Below are 22,876 nucleotides of genomic sequence, written 5' to 3'. Positions count from 1 at the left end.
ATGTGGGCTGTTTTTCCAATAGCTTTTGCCACTGCAGCCACATACCTGGAGCATGTGGTTTGTCCTTCTTTAATGTGGTCCAGTTTGGAGGAGTGATACATCAACACTCTACTCTCCCCCTCTAGGTTCTGGAAAAGGATGGATGATGTAAATCCTTCTTTTTCAGAAACATCCAGATGGAACTTGTTTTTTTTAGTCAGGTGCTGTTAAGGCTGCTGCCACTTAGAGATCTGTTTTCAAGAGTGCAAAAGCCTTTGATGGTACGAGCCCTCTCCACGTTCAACATCTTCTATCATAGATCTGGCCCGTGCCAGTGACTCCCTGAGGTCTCGCTCCTCCTCCTCTTCATCTTGTCCTGTTCTGTTCTCACCTTCATCGTCCTTGCTGTGGTTCCCTCTTAATGAGGCCCCAGAGGAACATTGTCCTGGTGGCGACCATGACCCTTCAGAGACTATTTGACTATCCCCCCGTGTTCTGTTTCTGAACCAGTCTGGGTTTGGAGTGGAAGAAAACTGAATCAGCTCTCTGTCTTCTTTCTTCAAAGGGCCTGGTTGAGACCCACCACCCCGTCCTTGTGGGTAGGTTGGTAGAGACTCACCGTGTCCCTGTAGTGAGGCGGAGTTCGATCCCCCCCCACGTCCCTGTGTGTATGCTCTATCCCTTTCCTCCCTGTCTTGATGATCAGGCCTCTCTTCACACACGAGTTGCCCTTCTTGGATCCCCAAAGTCATGCTTCCTTTTAGGTGTCCTTCATGCACCACAAACACTGGTGCCTGTACCACAGCAGGGGTCAAAAAAGGGTTTTGAGGGAGGTGGCTGAATGGATTTTGAGAATAGGGAGGTGGTGTTATTTTCTCTCCCTGTGGCAGTTCCGGGTATAGTTGGGTGGGGGCCGATGGGGTTGCTGTGGTGGTAGGTGGGGCATCATTATTGTTGGGCCTGCCCTCTTTGGTGTCAGTTGGGGCTTCAGTGGCCACCCCCATCATATCAGGTTTCCTGTAAGGGAGTGCTCTTCTAATTTCTTCAATTGCCCAAATTCCTATTTTCAGCTCAGCCTCTGCTCTTTCCCTATGCTTTGTTCCTTCCTTTTTGAATAAGTGGTTCTTATTCCTTTCAACTTCACTTTCTATCCCTTCCTTCACTACTTCCTCTAATTCCTTCTCCATAGTGAGGAGTTGCCCTTTTGATGGGGCCACCCCACTGAGGTATCCTGCCTGTGTCCATTTTAGCCTCACACCTTCCCAGACCTTCTTAACTTCCTTATACTGCATCTTTCCCCCTGATCTATCTTTCATTCTCTGATCTAAGTATTCATTGAATTTGTGTTTGGGGACGGTGGTCGTGGCCATTTTGTCGTTAAGCTATGTCTGGCTCTATGCTATTTTGGTGCACTTAGCCCATCACTGGCCAAAACTAGCAATGTATCTCTGGTGCTGACACAGTCTTATCTCTGGTGTCTGTCTCCCCCTTGTGTACAAAGAATTTTATTGCTTTATGTTTGGCGAATTAATTAAATACTTTCCCAAAGTATTTCGGCAATATCCTTTTGGAACAATCTACTAGTATTATCTAGCGCTTCTATTTTAAATATAATAATAATTTTAGGAACTATTTTCAAACAGTTATTATTCGTTTTCACTTTTTCGATTATTTAAATACTTTGCCAAAACATTTCAGAAATGTCCTTTCGGGACATTATATTAGTATATTCAAGCGTTTCTAGAATAAATATTTAATTAATTCTAGGACTCATTTTTCTCAAAAACTAATTAAAAAACTGAAAACTCAAAAACTAACTTAATTAATTAAATACTTTCCCAAAGTATTTCAAACGTGTCCTTTTGGGACAATATATGGTGTATCCTAGCGCTTCTAGAATAATTATCAACTGAATTCTAATTCTTAAATCAATCCCAACAGCACGGGAGAGAAAATTCAAGTCAACTTCTCAACAGAAAATAACTGCTTCACAGTAGACTCGGCGGTCACTTCAACACAGCCTCAACTTAGCATATGGCTAATTAGTAGCAATCGGTCTCGTGGAACGTTCAATCACTCACATTAATTTGGAACATACAATACCACATTAGATTTTCAGGTTTTAATACCTTCTACCATTAATTTCGCTAACACAACTTAAACATACAATCATTAATTTCGCTAACCCAACTTAAACATACAATATCACATTAGATTCGTCACGGTAACACCTAGCTGATCAATCTATTGCCCGCCTGTGTGAATCGTATTTTTATTTTTATTTTTTTATGAGTCCTCACGTAACACTTAGCTGATTGCCAATTCAACTATTGCACGACTATATGGATCTCATCTATTAATTATGGATTTGTCACGGTAACCCCTAGCTGGTCAACTTACAGCTATGGCCCGCCTGTATGAATCGTATTTTTATTTAATTCTGTGGATTCCTCACGGTAACCCCCTAGGTCGTCAACTTTCCCCTATGGCCCGTCTATTTGAATCCTTATAAGCTTATTCCTCACTGTACACCTAGTCGATCAACATATCGACTAGTGCCCAAGTCTATGTGAACAAGTCTTTAACCTATGATTACTCAGATATCTTTACACAATGCCTTAGATTCTAAACAATTCCACATAAATTTAGCAACAATTCACACTCACCTCAGTACTTCTGATCATTGAATTTAGATATTGGCTATAATACAATATACAGATTTTGATTAAACAGGCATCTGCTTACCTTTTAGTTTCGAGCTCTTTTGATCAGTTTCCTGGGTGAGTTGAATCGCGATTCTCCTTCAAAAAAGGTCACCTCTCCTTCTGGAATCTTTCTCCCACGTGTCTCCTGTCTGATCAATTTTCTATGGACCGAAATCAAAGGTGTCTAATTACCATCCTCTGCTTACCAAGTTCTGTTGATAAAACGTTTACTGGAGACAGGAGACCAAGTGGAGACATAGGACGAGGTGGATATTTGTATAATAAGGCCGGTTTATTCAAGTGTAAAGATATCAGGCAAAAGCGTGCACGGCCCCTTTCTGTCTGATTCTTATGGAATCGTCGGAGAAGAGAACGCTCTAAACAGTACATACAGATTATATAGGCAACTAGCAAAGTAGGTTGATCTTGAAGTCTGGCCTTCCGATTGGTCGATCTGGGTCGTGGGTAATCCTGTTCGGCCTGATGTCGACGTTTCCATTGGCCCTTCCCACAGTTCATTGTCTTAAAGTCTCATCCTTGAGCAGAATGCATGTGCATCTGTTTTAACAGAGTCCTATTCATGGGGGAGGGTTGAGTATGTGGGTCTGTGGTTACTTAACAAGGTACAAAATGTGGGGCTATAGTGGGGGATGGGTGGATGTTGTGCCAAGTTATAGCTTATGTTGAGAAGTGGTTAATACAAGTTACCAGTATCTTATACAATTTCTTACAAATGTCAAGTTCGTCGTGATTTGTCTCACACAATCAATTGTGTTAAGGACCATCCACAGCAAGGACGATAGCGATAAACTATACACGTTGGCGAGCATTCACACTAGAGAAAGGTTTATCGTTCTACAGTACACCTGCCAATCAGCTGATCAACGCATCAGTAAAAAAAAAAAAAAATGGGGGGGGGGGGGTCTACTAAGCTAACACATGGAATTGTTTTAAGATGGTCATGCCTTGAATCATTTGGTATTTGATTTACAATTTTAGGTATCCCCCCCCAAAAAAATGTATATGGCCAGATAAGAAAGTTCAGGAAATATTTTGATTTGACACATTTCACCCCTTATTTTTGTTGGCACAACTACCTCCATACTTCCATTCATTTGTATGGGTTACCCTCAGACGAGTCCCGTGACGTGTTAGAGTCATCGTTCCATGGAGTGGTCATATTAGTTTGTAGGCCAAACCATTTGGACGCTACAGACGTTTTCATGAGAAGACCGATTTTCGGGATGTCTCATGGTCTGACAACCACCGCTATAGCTATGTCACCTTCCACCACAGATGCAGAAGGCTGACAGAGATTCTTTTTTTCATGGTGCATCCGCCTATTTTAAACTGACAGATTGAGGGGGGGGTTGTTTTATGTTACTTAGATTGACAGACGGGTGAATCAGACTCTTAAGGATTACATTTAGTGTTGATAGGCACGTCAAGGAGTGCACACACCGTGGGTGTTGAAGTTCAGTCACCTGCCGACATGGCAGTCACGTTTGCAATCTAGCAAATCACCTAAATTTACCCTGTTGCTTCCTCGTTATTGGATTGTACTTTCATGTCACGTACAGAATACTGGCGACGAAGTGGATACGGACTAGAATTTAAGAAGATTCATGCGTAAAATGCCAAAGTGGAGTTTCCTCTTTCGTCGCGATCATGGCGGAGTTTGTTGATGAACAGGATAGCTCCTGGGAGGAGTACGTTGAAAGGCTGGAATGTTTTGAAGCTAATGAAATTGATAATGGTGAAAATAAATGAGCTGTGCTGCTGAGTGCAGACCTACCTACTGCAAAGAGTTATGATGATGCCCACCTGTGTGACAGAGCTGGTCATATCCCGTGCACATCAAGATTGTCACGTTCCTGATCTGTTTTCTGTTAGTTTTTGTATGTGTTAGTTGGTCAGGACGTGAGTGTGGGTGGGCAGTCTATGTTTTGTGTTTCTATGTTGGTTAATGGGTACCTGATATGGTTCTCAATTAGAGGCAGGTGGTTTTCATCTCCTCTGATTGAGAATCATATTAAGGTAGGTGGTGTCACATTGTTTGTTTGTGGGTGGTTGTCTCCTGTGTCTGTGTTTGTTTGCACCACACGGGACTGTTTCGTTTGTTCGGTTTATGTAGTCTGTTCCTGTTTCATGCGTTCTTCGTGTCATGTAAGTTCTTATGTTCAGGTCAGTCTACGTCGTTTGTTGTTTTGTAGTTTGTTAAAGTTTTTTCGTCTTTACTTTAATAAATCATGTCATATCACATCACGACGCTGCATTTTGGTTCAATCCCTGTTCCTCCTCTTCGGATGAAGAGGAAGAGGAATACCGTTACAAAGATGTTAAAATAATAACTGGACTGATGAAGATTGTCAGAATTTAATAAATATTTTAGGGTTATAAAACAGGGTTTAAAGAGGTTAAAACACAGGCCATGCTAAAAGCTTAATTAAAATAACAAAAACCTTTCCTGCAGAGTATATAGCATGTCTACCTCTTCCAAGCATTTATTTTCCCACTGTTCAAACGGACCACCTTTCAAGACATCAACCAATTAAGATCAGGTATGGCCAATTACTAGCAATTGCCAACACACCTGAACACTCTGAAATTGACAAGACAAACTACTGACTGTTGAGGATGAAGTTGATGATAATGTATACATCACAGGAGGCTGCTGAGGAGAGGAAAGCTCACAATAATGGCTGGAATGGAGTAAATGGAATGGTATCAAACATGGAAACCATGTGTTTGAGTTCAAAACCATTCAATTTACTCTGTTCCAGCCGTTACTATGAGCCCATCCTCCCCAATTAAGCTGCCACCAACCTCCTGTGGTATACATATATGGAATGGTTTGAATAATGAAACTGTTTTGGACCCAAATAAAATACAAGTAACAATCACATTTGAAAAAGGTATAAGTAAAGATGCAATAAAATGCCACCTTCACAGCCTACTTAACCCTGAAGGCCCGGTCCTTCTCCAACTGTGTCTGGAGCATGTAATGGAGGACTGACCCAGGCTCTAGATGTTCACTGATTAGTGAGGAAACATACCATGCATTGTGGCCTGATGAGCCACACGAGCTTTTGCAAGACAATGAAGTGTTACGGCAATGATCACAGGTCCAGTTAGAGGTGGGGGGTAGGATTTTTGTTGTTGTGAGTTATCGAGGCAACCACAGAAGGCTACTCCTGTTCGTCATCCAGGGCTCAGGTGCCAGTTTACTGGACCCTGACTGGTTTGAGCCTTTGGCCATCGAGGTCACAGGGGTTTATCACATGCAAAACACTTTGGATTTGATTAGAAAGGAGAAATAAGAAGCTTTCCAGGGGCATGGGGTTTGTAAGGGGCCCCTGTGTCCATAGCCATCGACCCTAAGGTGCCACCTAAGTTTTTTTAAACATACCCAGTACCCTTCACTCTCCAGCTGAAGATCGATGGGGCTCTGGATAAACTGGTGGCTCAGGGGGTTTACCAGCCAGTGGAGTACTCTAAGGCTGCGATTAGACAGGCAGCCCAATTCTCATATTTTTTCACTAAAAATCTAGATTGGGCTGCCTGTGTGAACACAGCCTTGGTGGCCTATACAAATTGTGCCTGTGGCCAAGAAGGATGGTAGCCTAAAGATATGTATTCTTAACTCTTGGCTGATGCGCAGCTGGGTAAAGAGGCCCATGCAAAAAAGAAAAATCTGTCCAGAAGTTCCATAAGTGTTTGGCAGGTCGCCATTCTGTGGTCTGTACTGACCATAACCCTTGAATGAGTAGGGTTTTTCTTTATTTTGACTATTTTCTACATTGTAGAATAATAGTGAAAACATCAAAACTATGAAAATAACACATATGGAATCATGTAGTAAACGAAAAAGTTTTAAACAAATCAAAATATATTTTAGATTGTTCAAAGTAGCCACCCTTTGCCTTGATGACAGCTTTGCAAACTCTTGGCATTCTCTTAATCAGCTTCATGAGGAAGGCTTTTCCAACAGTCTTGAAGGAGTTCCCACATATGCTGAGCACTTGTTGGCTGCTTTTCCTTCACTCTGCGGTCCAACTCACCCAAACCATCTCAATTGGGTTGAGGTCAGGTGATTGTGGAGGCCAGGTATTCTGATGCAGCACTCCATCACTCTCCTTGGTCAAATGGCCCTTACACAGCCTGAAGGTGTGTTTTGGGTCATTGTCCTGTTGAAAAACAAATGATAGTCCCACTAAGCACAAACCAGATGGGATGGCGTTTCGCTGCAGAATGCTGTGGTAGCCATGCTGGTTAAGTGTGCCTTGAATTCTAAATACATCACTGACAGTGTCATGAGCACCATCACACCTCCTCCTCCATGCTTCACGGTGGGAACCACACATGGAAATCATCCGTTCACCTACTTTGCGTCTCACAAAGACACGGCGATTGTAACCAAGAAAATGGTTTCTTTGCAGCAAGTCGACCATGAAGGCCTGATTCACACAGTCTCCTCTGAACAGTTGATGTTGAGATGGGTCTGTTACTTGAACTCTGTGAAGCATTTATTTGGGCTGCAATCTGAGGTGCAGTTAACTCTAATGAACTTATCCTCTGCAGCAGAGGTAACTCTGGGTCTTCCTTTCCTGTGGGGGTCCTCATGAGAGCCAGTTCCACCTGGCCGTGCTGCTGCTCCAGTTTCAACTGTTCTGCCTGCGGCTATGGAACCCTGACCTGTTCACCGTACGTGCTACCTGTCCCAGACCTGCTGTTTTCAACTCTCTAGAGACCGCAGGAGCGGTAGAGATACTCTTAATGATCGGCTATGAAAAGCCAACTGACATTTACTCCTGAGGTGCTGACTTGCTGCACCCTCGACAACTACTGTGATTATTATTATTTGACCATGCTTTGACCATGGTCATTTATGAACATTTGAACATCTTGGCCATGTTCTGTTATAATCTCCACCCGGCATAGCCAGAAGAGGACTGGCCACCCCTCATAGCCTGGTTCCTCTCTAGGTTTCTTCCTAGGTTTTGGCCTTTCTAGGGAGTTTTTCCTAGCCACCGTGCTTCTACACCTGCATTGCTTGCTGTTTGGGGTTTTAGGCTGGGTTTCTGTACAGCACTTTGAGATATCAGCTGATGTACGAAGGGCTATATAAATAAATACATTTGATTTGATCATAATGCTTGATGGCGACTGCACTTGAAGAAACTTTCAAAGTTCAAGAAATGTTCCGTATTGACTGACCTTCATTTCTTAAAATAATGGACTGTCATTTAACAAGGCACGCTGGTTAATAGAAATGCATTCCAGGTGACTACCTCATGAAGCTGGTTGAGAAAATGCCAAGAGAGTGCAAAGCTGTCAAGGCAAAGGGTGGCTACTTTGAAGAAACCGGGCCTTCAGGGTGAAGTTTAACACTTTTTTTGGTATTTCATAGTTTTGATGTCTTCACTATTATTCTACAATGTAGAAAATAGTAAAAATAAAGAAAAACCCTGGAATGAGTGTAAGGTTCTGTATTTATTTTCCTAGTCAACCTTGTGTTCTGTTTCGTTGTGTTCTTGAACATAGCCCTGTTTCTTTGTGTTCTTGAACGTAGCCCTGTCTTTCATTTTTGTTCATTGATTTCACCTGTGTTAGTTACTCACCTGGTCTCATCAGCTCCTTATATAGTTCAGTTCATTCTGTTTGTGTCTTTGTGAAGTATTGTTAGTTTTGACTCTACTAAGCCTTTGCCTAGCTCGTTTGTGAAACCAGTTATAAATGTGAATCTACACATTTTTCTCCCTGAGTATTCATTTCAATGAACAAAAATGAAAGACAGGGCTACGTTCAAGAACACAAAGAAACAGGGCTACGTTCGAGAACACAACGAAACAGAACACAAGGTTGACTAAGAAAATAAATACAGAACCTTACAATGAGTAGGTGTGTCCAAACTTTTGACTGGTACTGTATACACACATATGCATACTGTACATACATACAGTACATATATAAATATACATACAGGAGTGTTGTGTAATAGGTATAGTGGTGATGGGCATGTTAAGCGCACTCCCTTATATAGCATGCACACACTGTGGGTGTTGAAGTTCAAAGTCACCTACTGATGTGTTTTCTACCTACACAATCTAGTAAATAGCCTAAACTTACCATGCCGCCTCCTCGCGTTCTTGTTATTGGAAAATACTTTCATCATGTCATAATACTGCCCACCGGAAATGAACTGCACGGTAACACAGACCATTCAGTGCTTTCAGGGTGAGTGCATTTTCATAGTGATAAGTGAAAATAATAGGCTACTTCCATGTGGCCTAGATGTACTGAAAAATAATATACATAGAAACGTATATTTAAATGCAACAATTCAACAACAAACGCCTGCAGCTTAGCGTGCGCATATTTTACAGCATGCCACTGCTTGCCTCATTGCTCAAGTGGTTTGCAAGTGATTACCATTTTTCTTATGGTTGTGAATTCATTTGGATCTTCTTTTTCACTGTGCTCATCTCTATGGCTGTCCGGGGCAACCATTTGTAATGCGTCAGTGCCACAATGTTATCATCACCGCCAAACGCCGAAGTGATCAAACAAACGCGCTCTCTATCCTCAACTTTCCCCGACAGTTCATTTGGCCTATGCTTACGTGGCCTATAGCCTATTGAACACAGGAACAGCTGGAGGAGAGAGGATAGAGATGTGTGGCCAAAATATCAAGATAAATATTAGCTAGATATTAGGCCATTCATTAGCTAAATATTAGGGCTATCAATATTTCACCTGTCAAAGAGCAAGAAACAAAAGTTAACAGATTATGAAATCTGCATTCCTCCATGCTGATCTCTGCTGTCCCCGGGCACGCAAAGCTCTTCTATTGATTTAGTCCTACATTTTTGTAGACAATAACATTTATTGTACTTAGGCTACAACATTGTTGTCAAGTGAGTACATTTATTGTCTAGACTGTAAACTGCAGTGATGTACTAGGCTAATTTGAATAACCGCTCAAACGCCCTCTTTTTGAATGCATGTTTCATGCGGAGACGGCATACACCCTAGGTCTGATTATGCAACCATTTGGATCAGTTGCATGTCTATTCTCGACAGTTCACGAGATCATCAGTCTCCCAAGTCGTCCTATAATAAATGCTGCCACCAATATGCACACATGTGGCATGTCCAGTTATTCAGGAAAGCTCACTGTGCGTTCTGCCTACTCATCACTCCCACACACCTGGAATCTCTCCTGGATAGGCTAGTAGTAGTAAATACAATGCTTGAAGTGTACAACAAGCTATTGTAGTCTAGCTTTTCCTGAGGTTCCAATAGCTAACAGGAATATCTGTAGCTGAGAGGCAAACTTTTGTTCTTATAGTGGCTGCCACACCCCCCCAGGGGCCATAACTGGGGTTGGTCCATATCTATATCTTTTCAGGGTACATACATCTACAGTTGAAGTCGGAAGTTTACATTCACCTTAGCCAAATACATTTAAACTCCTGACATTTAATGCTAGTAAAAATACCCTGTCTTAGGTCAGTTAGGATCACCACTTTATTTTAAGAATGTGAAATGTCAGAATAATAGAAGAGAAAATTATTTACTTCAGCTTTTATTTCTTTCATCACATTCCCAGTGGCTCAGAAGTTTACATACACTCAATTAGTATTTGGTAGCATTGCCTTTAAATTGTTTTACTTGGGTCAAACGTTTCGGGTAGCCTTCCACAAGCTTCCCACAATAAGTTGGGTTCATTTTGGCCTATTCCTCCTGACAGAGCTGGTGTAACTGAGTCGGGTTTGTAGGCCTCCTTGTGTAACAGTATAACTTTAGACCGTCCCCTCGACACGGGCGCGAACCAGGGACCCTCTGCACACATCAACAAAGGTCGCCCACGAAGCATCGTTACCCATCGCTCCACAAAAGCCGCGGCCCTTGCAGAGCAAGGGGAACCACTACTTTTAGGTTTCAGAGCAAGTGACATAACTGACTGAAAGGCTGCTAGCTCGCACCACCGCTAACTAGCTAGCCATTTCACATCCGTTACACTCACCCCCCTTTCGACCTCCTCCTTTTCCGCAGCAACCAGTGATCCGGGTCAACAGCATCAATGTAACAGTATAACTTTACGTCCGTCCCCTCGCCCATACCCAGGCGCGAACCAGGGACCCTCTGCACACATCAACAACTGACACCCACGAAGCATCGTTACCCATCGCTCCACAAAAGCCGCGGCCCTTGCAGAGCAAGGGGAACCACTACTTCTAGGTTTCAGAGCAAGTGACGTAACCGACTGAAAGGCTGCTAGCTCGCACCACCGCTAACCAGCTATCCATTTCACATCCGTCACACTTGCGCGCACACGCTTTTTCAGTTCTGCCCACAAATTTTCTATTGGATTGAGGTCAGGGCTTTATGATGGCCACTCCAATACCTTGACTTTGTTGTCCTTAAGCCATTTTGCCACAACTTTGGAAGTATGCTTGGGGGTCATTGTCCATTTGGAAGACCCATTTGCGACCAAGCTTTAACTTCCTGACTGATGTCTTGAGATGTTGCTTCAATATATCCACATAATTTCCCTCCTCATGAGGCCATCTATTTTGTGAAGTGCACCAGTCCCTCCTGCAGCAAAGCACCCCCACAACATGATGCTGCCACCCATGTGCTTAACGGTTGGGATGGTGTTCTTTGGCTTGCAAGCCTCCCCCTTTTCCCTCCAAACATAACGATGGTCATTATGGCCAAACAGTTCTATTTTTGTTTCATCAGACCAGAGGACATTTCTCCAAAAAGTACGATCTTTGTACCTTCAGGAGTTTGGAAATTGCTCCCAAGGTAAAACCAGACTTGTGGTCTACATTTTTTTTCTGAGGTCTTGGCTGATTTCTTTTGATTTTCCCATGATGTCAAGCAAAGAGTCACTGAGTTTGAAGGCAGGCCTTGAAATACATCCACAGGTACACCTCCAATTGACTCAAATGATGTCAATTAGCCTATCAGAAGCTTCTAAAGCCATGACATAATTTTCTGGAATTTTCCAAGCTGTTTAAAGGCACAGTCAACTTAGTGTATGTAAACTTCTGACCCACTGGAATTGTGATACAGTGAAATAATCTGACTGTAAACAATTGTTGGAAAAATGACTCGTGTCATGACTTGCCAAAACTATAGTTTGTTAACAAGACATTTGTGGAGTTGTTGTAAAACGAGTTTTAATGATTCCAACCTAAGTGTATGTAAACTTCCGACCTCAACTGTACCTTGTGCCAAATTTTGTACAGTTGACTATTGATTCCACATAGCCGAAGATATTAACATTTTATATTCAACTGATGTGTCACGACTTCCGCCGAAGTCGGTCCCCATGATGTCTTCCGTGTTTTTGGAAAATGTGATGACATCATCGCGGCTCATGCTAACCTCCAGTGCACACCAAGTGCTAGTGCGCAAGCGTTATGGGCTCTGTAAAGCAGATAGCGGCCACCACGAAACGGCGTATGCGAATTTGAGTAGATTACGTTGAAAACAACAGTCAGCCATCTTTGACGCTGTCTCCAGTTCTTTTATAGGTCAATGATTAGAGCCACTAAAATTCCAATGTACTTAAGCTGAAACCAATCCCTCTGCAGAGAAACAACTGTTGTCAGGGCTGAAGCATTGTTTTTAGTGGGTTTAGAGGCTCCTAGCAATGAAATCAATACCTCCAATCCTTCATGATGAGTTTCTGCTGAAAGGAGGAGTTTGAGATTAGATAGAGCGAGGAGACAGGACTCGAAGGAGAGAAATCCTGTAGGTGGAGAAAACAATGGAGAGAGATGGACTGGGATGTCGTAAAGACAGGGGGAAAGAACACGATCGAGGGGAAAATGGAATGTCGGAGAAGAGGGGGAGCGCAGAAGAGGCCTCTGTTCTCTGACCACACTGACTGAACAAAGATGAAATGGCGGAAAGGACAAGAAACTCTTTCCTTTCTAATTATGCATTAAACACCTTTTTTCTGAGATTAAGACCTGGTCTCAATGTTCTCAGTTTTGACACAAGCAATCTTGAAAAGTAATGCACACTGAACAAAAATATAACGTGTTGGCCCCATGTTTTATGAGCTAAAATAAAACATCCCAGAATTTTCCATATGTACAAAAAGCTTATTTCTCTCAAATTTTGTGCACAAATTTGTTTACATCCCTGTTAGTAAGCATTTGTCCTTTGCCAAGATAATCCATACACCTGACAGGTGTGAAATATCAAGAAGCTTAAACGGCATGATCATTACACAGGTGCACCTTGTGCTGGGGCCAATAAAAGGCCACTCTAAAATGTGCAGTTTTGTTACACAACACAATGCCACAGATGTCTCAAGTTTTGAGGGAGCGTGCAATTTGCATGCTGACTGCAGGTATATCCACCAGAGCTGTTGCCAGAGAATTTAATGTTCATTTCTCTACCATAAGCCGCCTCCAATGGCCAACCGGCCTCACAACTGCAAACCACGTGTATGGCGTCATGTGGGCGAGCGGTTTGCTGATGTTAACGTTGTGAATAGAGTGCCCCATGGTGGAGGTGGGGTTATAGTATAGGCAGGCATAAGCTACGAACAAAGACCATAATTGCATTTTATTGGTGGCAGTTTGAATGCACAGAGATACCGTGACGAGATCCTGAGGCCCATTGTTGTGCCATTCATCCGCCACTATCACCTCGTTTCAGTATGATGCCCCATGTCGCAAGGATCTGTACACAATTCCTGGAAGCTGAAAATGTCCCAGTTCTTCCATAGCCTGCATACTCACCAGACATGTCACCCATTGAGCATGTTTGGGATGCTCTGTATCGAAGTGTACGACAGCAAATGGTGGTCACACCAGATACTGACTGGTTTTCTGATCGACGCCCCTACCTTTTTTTTAAGGTATCTGTGACCAACAGATGCATATCTGTATTCCCAGACATGTGAAATCCATAGATTAGGATCACATTTATTTATTTGAATTGACTGATTTCCTTATGAACTGCAACTCAGTAAAATCTTTGAAATGATTGCATGTTGCGATTTCTATTTTTGTTCAGTGTAGTTTCCGAATTTTCAATCAGTAAGGCTGGTCTGAATGATCTTTTTAACTTTATCCAGTAAGTACGACGTCATTCACACTGTTTCCTATTCTTCGGGCATAGTGGGAATGTATACAAAGGTATCATCAGCATAGGTCTTGTTTCATGTTCTCTTTTCTACTTTGCCATGGGTGGAATGTCATTCCCCCATTTACCTTTTAGACTATGAGCACGGCACAATAATGCATATTCCTTATGCTTGTTGTTTAACCTATGGGGTACACACTTGCAATCATCACCTTCCTCTCTCTCAACCAATGGGCATAAATCTCGGTATGTATTTATGTCAAACGTACACAAGTTCTTTCACTTGCGTGTTACAGCAAAAGTTAACAACCCTCCACCAGCTATAATAACCTTAAAGGTAGACTCAGCGAAATGACGTTGCCAAGAGCAGCACCGCAGATATTGAGATGAGCGAGATACAAGACTTACACACAGGAGCTGTGCACGTGCACGGGTTCGCTTCATGCTGTTCACAGCGTGGTAGCCAGGGCAGCAAACAGCAGAGAAATTGAGCCTCACGCTTCAACGGTCTTAGTTGTTGCGGGAAAATGTAGCCACTATGCTGTTTTCGTTCCGCATCTATGTCATATCGTTGAGTCTACCTTTTTTAAATGAAAGATTAACCAATTTTTTATGTTATATAGTATTTATTCATCTCAGAGCGATGTTCTATCATTCCTGGGGTAATTTTCACGTGATGCAAAACTCGTCATAACTGCTGTATCGCTGCCTGCTTGAATAAGGAATAGCTCAGATACACATGAAAACATGAAATGACCCTGGAAACCAATAGAACATCACTCAGAGATGCACAAATACGATATAACATTCCAAATGGGTGAATCCTTCCTTTTAAGGCCCGTCATTGGAACTCCTTCTCCCAGACCTGTCATCAGTAAACTATTTAATAAAATGTCATATTGCATTCCGTCTCTTGTTCGCTCATTTAAGCCTAGTACTATATTGAAACAGGATAAGAGTATGTCTTCTGATTCGCATCACTCACCTCTGTGTGTGTTTCCAGGTGACGGCTCAGAAACATCCCCCACAGCCGCAACCCCAACCCCAACCCCAGTTCTAGATAATGGTAAAGTGAACTTTCTGGGCATGAGTCTGGATGGTGCAGCGGCTGCAGCAGGCCAGTGGGTCCTACTGGTCCTGGGCCTGGTGCTCCTAGTGGCCACCATCCTCCTGGGCTACAAGCACAAGAAATCAAAACGAAGAGATCTGTCCTCATCTGAGCTGGAGCTGAAGTAAGGCTGCACCGACTACTCTAATGGGAAGATCATCTTCCCCCGGTAACAGCAGTGTCATCATCAGTGTTTGTTTGTACCATGCATCCTGATTGGTTTTGTTTATTATTTTGGTCTGCTTCTCCCCTATGTTGGATGTCTTGTATATTTATTGTATAAATTTGGAATCAAAATAATTTTTACTATGCAAAGAACAAAGAATCTAACAGTTTTGTAATTTATTTGTAATAGTTGAAACACTGAGCCTGGGGAACAAATGTTTCAACTGATTGTTTGTAAAGTCATTAATTGTGTATGCATTGTTTTTGGAAATATTCGATTTTATCATTCAATACTTTGCCTTTCGAGAATAAAGAGAGAGAAATGTCCATTTGCTCTGTATTCATTGGTCAATGAGGGTCTGTGTGGCAAGATAAGATGGATAAAAAAATGTATAACAATGTGTTTAATCGTGCAGGTAATAACAAGTGATATATTCAATCAAATAATGGGTATTAATAACGGGTAAAAACTATTTAATTACAGTACATTGACACAGCATGGTATAAAATAACACCACTATACAGTGGCGACCCGTCTTTCAGGCAGAACCCCACCTGTTTTGAGCCCCACATTTTAAGCAAAAAATAATAATAATAATAGATATATAATTTGTTTTGGACTTGCCTGTTTTGCATGTTATTTTGGCATTAATACGTATCACATATCAGTTTGCAAACACTGTAAAAAAAAAATATATAATTGTTTTAATAAAGCTGCATGCAAACATGGTCTCTTGTTTTCTTGAGTAAGGCAGCTCCAAAATGCAGGTGTTTCAGCCTAGCTCAGTGCTTTCTGTGGTGGTGGGGCAAGCCAGCAGAAAATATGGCGCGCTGCGCCGTGAATGGCTCAGTGTTCTGTCACTCGTGGGGACACTACGTCACCTCCAAGTCTAAGGGTAGAGCAAGAAAAATCAAGCTCTTTGGGTGCTGCCATAGAGTTACATTAGGAGTGCCCATCCAAGAAGGCTCAAGGTCATTGGCCACAGATAAAATTACGTCAAATCACGTTATATGTACAGTAGTTTTGATTGGACTGATCATGTCAACATCATACTTTCAAAATCTTAGCTAGCAGTCATCCTCATGAATCAAGTCGACAATCTACTGGCAAATCCTTTTTAATCCTTGTCATATGAAGAGAAATAATGAAGAGAAATTATAGATAAAACGTATCGGTGCTCATCGGCCATTGGACATAAACATTATCCAACAAGAAGGAAATCGCAAATTCAACAATGAGCGGTTTGGAAGGAATCAGTGGGTAACTGCAAGCATTGCATAGCAATCACTAGCCTGCTATTCAGTGGAGTGGCTGTGTGGTCCCAAGTCTGTTTTCCTAGTTTAAAATGATAAACATTCAACTTTGGCTGTGCTGTCAATGAAGCATGATTTGTGCCGCGCTCAAAACAACTGCAAAATCTGACTTTAGTGAGTTCAAGACAACTGGGGAACTCAGGAAAAACGAGCTACGACTGGGAAAATAAGTTTTGAACTTTCATCCAACTCGTAATTGTAAATCTGGAACTCGGGCCTCTTACTAGAGCTACGACCTGAAGATCACTGACGTCATCATGATTCTGCTTTTATTTTTATTTTTACAGTTGTCTTGAAAGAACCATAAATCCAGAGAATGACAGACTTTAATGACAAAGACTGATGACAAAATTTGCCCACGAAGAACCGCTTCGCCACCTTCCTGTTCAAGTGAGCACAGCACAACAAGGTGAGTCCAAAAATGTATTGTATGCTGCTGCATAAATTATGTAACATGCCAGGGAGATATGTATACTGTAGCTAAGAAAGTAATACTAAGTGTATGTTGTGTTGTAAGCTGTTAGTAGCCCATGTGCCTCACCCTAATAATTTGGTCTATTTTCACCTCTTAATTTCGCCTACTGTGGTGCACATGTAGCCTTTAACCTGTTTTTGAGAAATGTAATTATCGACTATTGTAAGCGCTTTCATCGTCTGCTTATATGTCCCCTTTATTTATCCTACGGTTCTGACTTAGTGTACAGGGAGAACACTGTAAGAACGGCCCATGTTCTAAATTCTGTCGCTGTACATTTCAAAAGTGCTGAACAAATAGTTATATTGACTACGGACGTCCTAGCTCGCTCATTAATGTCTTAATCGAAATTACGGAGTGCCTCATCCGCTTGTCGTCCCCTCATGCCATAGTTTGTACATCTCAATTGTCTGTAGAAACCACATTTTTTAACAAGTCAGCCATATCAGCTATGTTTTTTTAAAAGGCAGTAAATGAGGCTAAATGGCTCCGCTGATAGCCAGGTGTATCAGTGGTAAGGCGTTGGGACTGCTGTTGGGACTCTGCTGTTGGGACAGCTTTATGTAGGCCCTAACAGTTTGTGGGCACCGTTTGTCACCGTTCTAGTGCAATTAATGTATTGCTTAGTGATGTGTTGTGTAGTGGCTTTGCTGGCATGCATCCCACATTTGATTTGTTTTGCCCCACCAAGATTTACATGCTAAAATCGCCACTGCCGCTATACAGGGCTTGTAAGTAAGCATTTCACGGTAAGGTCTACACTTGTTGTATTCGGCGCATGTGACAAATAAAGTTTGATTTGACACCCCCCTCCGTCCCCAGCCACTGTGTGAGTCAATGGAACGTCTGTAGCAACGACTACAGATGACCGGTTAAAGAATCTCTTTGCAGAATATCTCTGGTGCCTCAGGTGATGGCTACTGGAGTGGTTACACAACTGTCTGCTGCAGACCAAATGGCACCCTATCCCCTATTTATTGCATTACTTTTGACCAGGGCCCATAAGCAGTGATGGAAAAAGTACCTAATTGTCATACTTGATTAAAGGTAAAGATACCTTAATAAAAATGACTTAAGTAAAAGTGAAAGTCATCCAGTAAAGTAGTGCTTGAGTAAAAGTCTAAAAGTGTTTGGTTTTCAATATAATTTAGTATCAAAAGTAACTGTAATCGCAAAAATGTACCTAAGTATCAAAAGTAAAAGTATAAATCATTTCAAATTCCTTATATTAAGCAAACCAGACGGCACCATTTTCTTGTTTTTAAAATTTACGGATAGCCAGGGGCACACTCCAACATTTAGACATAATTTACAAACGAAGCATGTGTGCTTAATGAGTCTGCCAGATCAGAGGCAGTAGGGAACACCAGGGATGTTCTGTTGATAAGTGCGGGAATTGGACCATTATCCTGTGCTGCTAAGCATTCAAAATGTAACAAGTACTTTTGGGTGTCAGGGAAAATGTATAGAGTAAAAAGTAAAATATTTTCTTTAGTAATGTAGAGAAGTAAAAGTAGTCAAAAAATATAAAAAGTAAAGTAAAGTAAGGATACCCCAAAAATATACTTAAGTAGTACTTTAAAGTATTTTTACTTTAGTACTTTACACCACTGCCCATAAGGTCTGCTCAAAAGTCAGTGATGGAAAAAGTACCCAAATGTCATACTTGAGTAAAAGTCACCCAGTAAAATACTACTTGAGTAAAAGTCTAAAAGTATTTGGTTTTAAACATACTTAAGTATCAAAAGTAAATGCAATTGCTAAAATATACTTAAGTATCAACAGTAAAAGTATGAATTATTAAAAAATTCCTTATATTAAGCAAACCAGACGGCACAGTTTTTTAAATTTTTGTTTTATTTACTGATAGCCAGGGGGACACTCAAACACTCAGACATCATTTACAAATGAAGCATTTATGTTTAGTGAGTCCACCAGATCAGAGGCAGTAGGGATGACCAGGGATGTTCTCTTGATAAGTGAGTGAATTGGACCATATTCCTGTCCTGCTAAGCATTCAAAATGTAACGAGTACTTTTGGGTGTCAGGGAAAATTTATGGAATAAAAAGTACATTATTTTCATTATGAATGTAGTGAAGTAAAAGTAAAAGTTGTAAAAAAATATATAAACAGTAAAGTACAGATACCCCCAAAAACGACTTAAGTAATACTTTTAAGTATTTTTAATTAAGTACTTTTCACCACTGTCAAAAGTAGTGCACTACGTAGGGAATAGGGTGCCATTTGGTGTGCTGACAGACAGTTGTGTAACCACTCCAGTAGCTGTCTACTCTCTGTTGACTGAGAAATGCTCTGTGGGCATTAGTTATGCAGGTTGACCACAACAAGAAATGCTCTGCCGCCTATCAAACATTCCACATAACTTCACAATATGAAGCACAGTAATGAACGATGGAAGAAACTACACAAGTAAAATGTTACAATGTAAATGATTCAGGAGAACTGCAGTCATTCAAACAGTCAGTCATTCCATTTGAGCAGTCATAGGGTAACTTACTACGAGAATATGAATACGTCAAATCCCGTTGTTCACGCTCACAATCTACAGTACACTGTGTGGTACAGCGTTTACCGTGAATGCAGTCTCCGCTAACGCGGGAGCGTTGCCTTTAAATTCAAATCACGCTGTAACGCTGAATTTCCACAATACGGATTGAATATGGCCCTAAGTGTAGTGTCTGTAGCCCGCTGACATTGCTGTCATGTACAGTAATCAGGCCAAAGACCTATACATTAAGTTCAGTGTTACGACTCCCTCTATATGATTACAACAAGAACAACCGCACTGGCGCTCTACTGTCGTAAACCACACAGTTCAGTGAAATAAATCCTCATTTAGAGAAGTGTTCATCTCTCGTCGGCCATTCACAATTCAAGTGCACTACAACCATTCCATCCCACCACCGAATATTGGCTTGTTTCAAAGATGGAGCATAAAAACAAGCAAGGCACTAGGCTATTCTATGTCTTGCTGGAGTGCTTAGGGGCCATTGTGAGAAGCAGATATGCAGGGGATGGATGGGGTTAGTAGGATCACATACAGTATGTACTGCCATTTCATACCGCAGGTAAACGTTTACTGTCCTGAGTCTTGTCCTGGAGGCAGCTACAAAGTCGAAATTTGCTATATTGTAAAAAATAATGAAAACAAAAATTAGCTTTTTGGTCTTAACTTAAGGTTAGGGTTAGGCATTATGGTTAACAGTGTGGTTAAGGTTAGGGTTAAGGTTAAGTTTAAATTCCTATTTTATGACTTTGTGGCTGTGCCAGCTAGTGACCACTCTGCAGAGCAGCCTCCAGAACAAGATTCATGACGAAAAACGCTAATCTGCTTTCATAAAACTTATTTTTCTTGTTTCCCGTCTGTAATGTGCTTTCTGTCCATCCAAGATCTACTGGAAACAACGGGGACTTTAAACTCTAACTTTAAACCCTGAAAATATGCTCTGTCTAAAGCTGTGCAGATACAATTTTCCTGTGTGCAATGCACCAATATTATACTGCTTGATCTTGCACTGGAGAGTACTGCATGCAATCCACAGACCTACAGTGCCTTCAGAAAGTATTCACACCCCTTGACTTTTTCCACATTTTGTTGTGTTACAGCTTGAATTTAAAATTGAATAAATGTAGATTTTGTGTCACTGTCCTACACACAATACCACATCATGTAAAAGTGGAATTATGTTTTAAGACATGAAAAGCTGACATTTCTTGAGTCAATAAGTATTCAACCCCTTTGTTATGGCACTCTAAATAAGTTGAGGAGTAAACATTTGCTTAACAAGTCACATAATAAGTTGCATGGACTCACTCCGTGTGCAATAATAGTGTTTAATGTGAAGATTTTTGAATGACTACCTCATCTCTGTACCCCACACATACAATTATCTGTAAGGTCCCTCAGTCGAGCAGTGAATTTCAAACACAGATTCAACCACAAAGATCAGGGAGGTTTTCCAATGCCTAGCAAAGGGCACCTATTAGTAGATGGGTAAACATTTAAAGAAGCAGACATTGAATATCCCTTTGAGCATGGTGAAGTTAATTATTTACACATAGGGTGGTGTACCAATACACCCAGTCACTACAAAGATACAGGCGTACTTCATAACTCAGTTTGCCCGGAGAGGAAGAAAACTGCTCAGAGATTTCACCATGAGGCCAATGGTGACTTTAAAACAGTTACAGAGTTAAATGGCTGTGATAGGAGAAAACTGAGGATGGATCAACAACATTGTGGTTACTCCACAATACTAACCTAAATGACAGAGTGAAAAAGAAGGAAGCCTGTACAGAATAAAAAAATATTCCAAAACATGCATTGTGCTTGCAACAAGGCACTAAAGAAAAACTGCAGAAAAATTGGCAAAGAAATGAAATGTATGTCCCGAATACAAAGCGTTGTTTCGGGCAAACGAACACAACACATCACTGAGTACCACATACTATTCAAGCATGGTGGTTGCTGCATCATGTTATGGGTATGCTTGTCATCGGCAAGGACTAGGGAGTTTTTTTTAGGATTAAAAGAAACGGAATAGAGCTAAGCACATGACCTAAGACACAATACACTGGAGTTGCTTACCAAGATGACATTGAATGTTCCTGAGTGGCCTAGTTACAGTTTTGACTTAAATCGGCTTGAAAATCTATGGCAATACTAGAAAATGGCTGTCCAGCAGTGATCAACAACCAACTTGACAGCGCTTGAAGAATTAAAAAAATAATGTGCAAATATTGTAAAATCCAAGTGTGCAAAGCTCTTAGAGACTTACCCAGAAAGACGTACAGCTGTAATCGCTGCCAAAGGTGATTCCAACATGTATTGACCCAGGGGTGGGAATACTTATGTAAATGAGATATTTCTGTATTTAATTTTCAATATATTAGCAAACATTTCTAAAAACGTGTTTCCCCGTTGTCATAATGGGGTTTTGTGAGTCGATGGGTGAGACTTTTTATTTATTTAATCCATTTTGATTTCAAGCATGTAACACAACAACATTTGGAATAAGTCAAAGGGTATGAATACTTCCTGAAGGCACTGTAAAGTGTCATCACTGAATCCATCTCTTTTAAGGCACTGTTATTGTTCTGTCATAACAAAGTCATCCTGATGATTAATAAAGCTCTGCACAGTTCAAAATAATCTCCCAAACTACTGTTGTAGTGACGTCATCGCTAAACCACTGACAATCAGTGACATTCTAAAACAAAGAGACATGAAAGGAACAGTACATTCACTAAGAATTTTTACAGACTCTCTACAGACTCATTCACCTGATTAAAAAAAAGAAACAGTGACGACAAAAAAACGACTTTGCTCAAGAACTTGCAGATAGATCATATGGACGAAAAATATACATGCAAAGGTTTTTTTTTTTCAGTACTTAAATATGCAGTGGTAGGAAAATAAATGAAATTTACAACCAAACTGGGATTTTTAAACACTCTTTCAATGTACAACACTGATTTCATCAAAATACTTTAAACATTGCAATTTCTGAAACAGAATATTTGGCATATTGCACAAAAAAAGAACAAAAAAATATTTTGATGAAATCTACAGAGACTTATACACAGTGGAGAAAGGTTCCAGAATCAATGTGGTCAGTATTCACAATTGGTCTGTGTGCTGTGCCCTCCAAGTTGTGTGACATCCCAAAAACCCTTGTGTCCTTCCGTCACAATGCTCCTGAACACGGGCAGAGGTCAAGAGTTCAGAGTTCAGGGTCATAGGTCAGGGTTTCAGTAGTAGTAACGTTGCATCTCTGTCCAGTTGGTGATCCAGTACTTCTTGTCTGGATCCTCTGGCTGGAAGCCCATGTTAAACTGGTAGCGTTCTTCCTTACGGATTTTCACTCCATGGTACTTTGGCATAATCCGGTAGTAGATGGCCCGCTTGAAGAAGCCAAGCTGTTGAGAAGACAGACAGGTAGACAACACAGCATTAGGGAAAGCCATATTCAAATAGTGTTGAACTGTTTATT

General features: G+C 41.1%; 2 protein-coding genes across 3 annotated transcripts in view; one reads left to right on the top strand and one right to left on the bottom strand.

Annotated features, from left to right (window-relative positions):
- The window catches only part of LOC139570314 (angiotensin-converting enzyme-like), a 44,704-nt gene extending 29,305 nt beyond the window's left edge, over positions 1-15,399 (top strand). For both annotated transcript variants that reach the window (XM_071392096.1, XM_071392095.1), the window contains one exon: positions 14,803-15,399. In XM_071392096.1, coding sequence (XP_071248197.1) covers positions 14,803-15,035 — 233 coding nt within the window. In that variant the 3' untranslated portion in view covers positions 15,036-15,399. The remainder of the gene's footprint in view (positions 1-14,802) is intronic.
- Positions 15,400-18,697: 3,298 nt separating this feature from the next.
- The window catches only part of itga3b (integrin, alpha 3b), a 52,955-nt gene continuing 48,776 nt past the window's right edge, over positions 18,698-22,876 (bottom strand). The window contains exon 26 of the mRNA XM_071392094.1: positions 18,698-22,802. The gene's annotated coding sequence lies outside the window, so the exon portion shown is untranslated. The remainder of the gene's footprint in view (positions 22,803-22,876) is intronic.

This window comes from Salvelinus alpinus, chromosome 3 (assembly GCF_045679555.1).
Source record: "Salvelinus alpinus chromosome 3, SLU_Salpinus.1, whole genome shotgun sequence".
Taxonomy (NCBI): Eukaryota; Metazoa; Chordata; class Actinopteri; order Salmoniformes; family Salmonidae; genus Salvelinus; species Salvelinus alpinus.
Note: the sequence above shows the minus strand (reverse complement) of the source record. Positions and strands in the feature narration are given on the sequence as shown.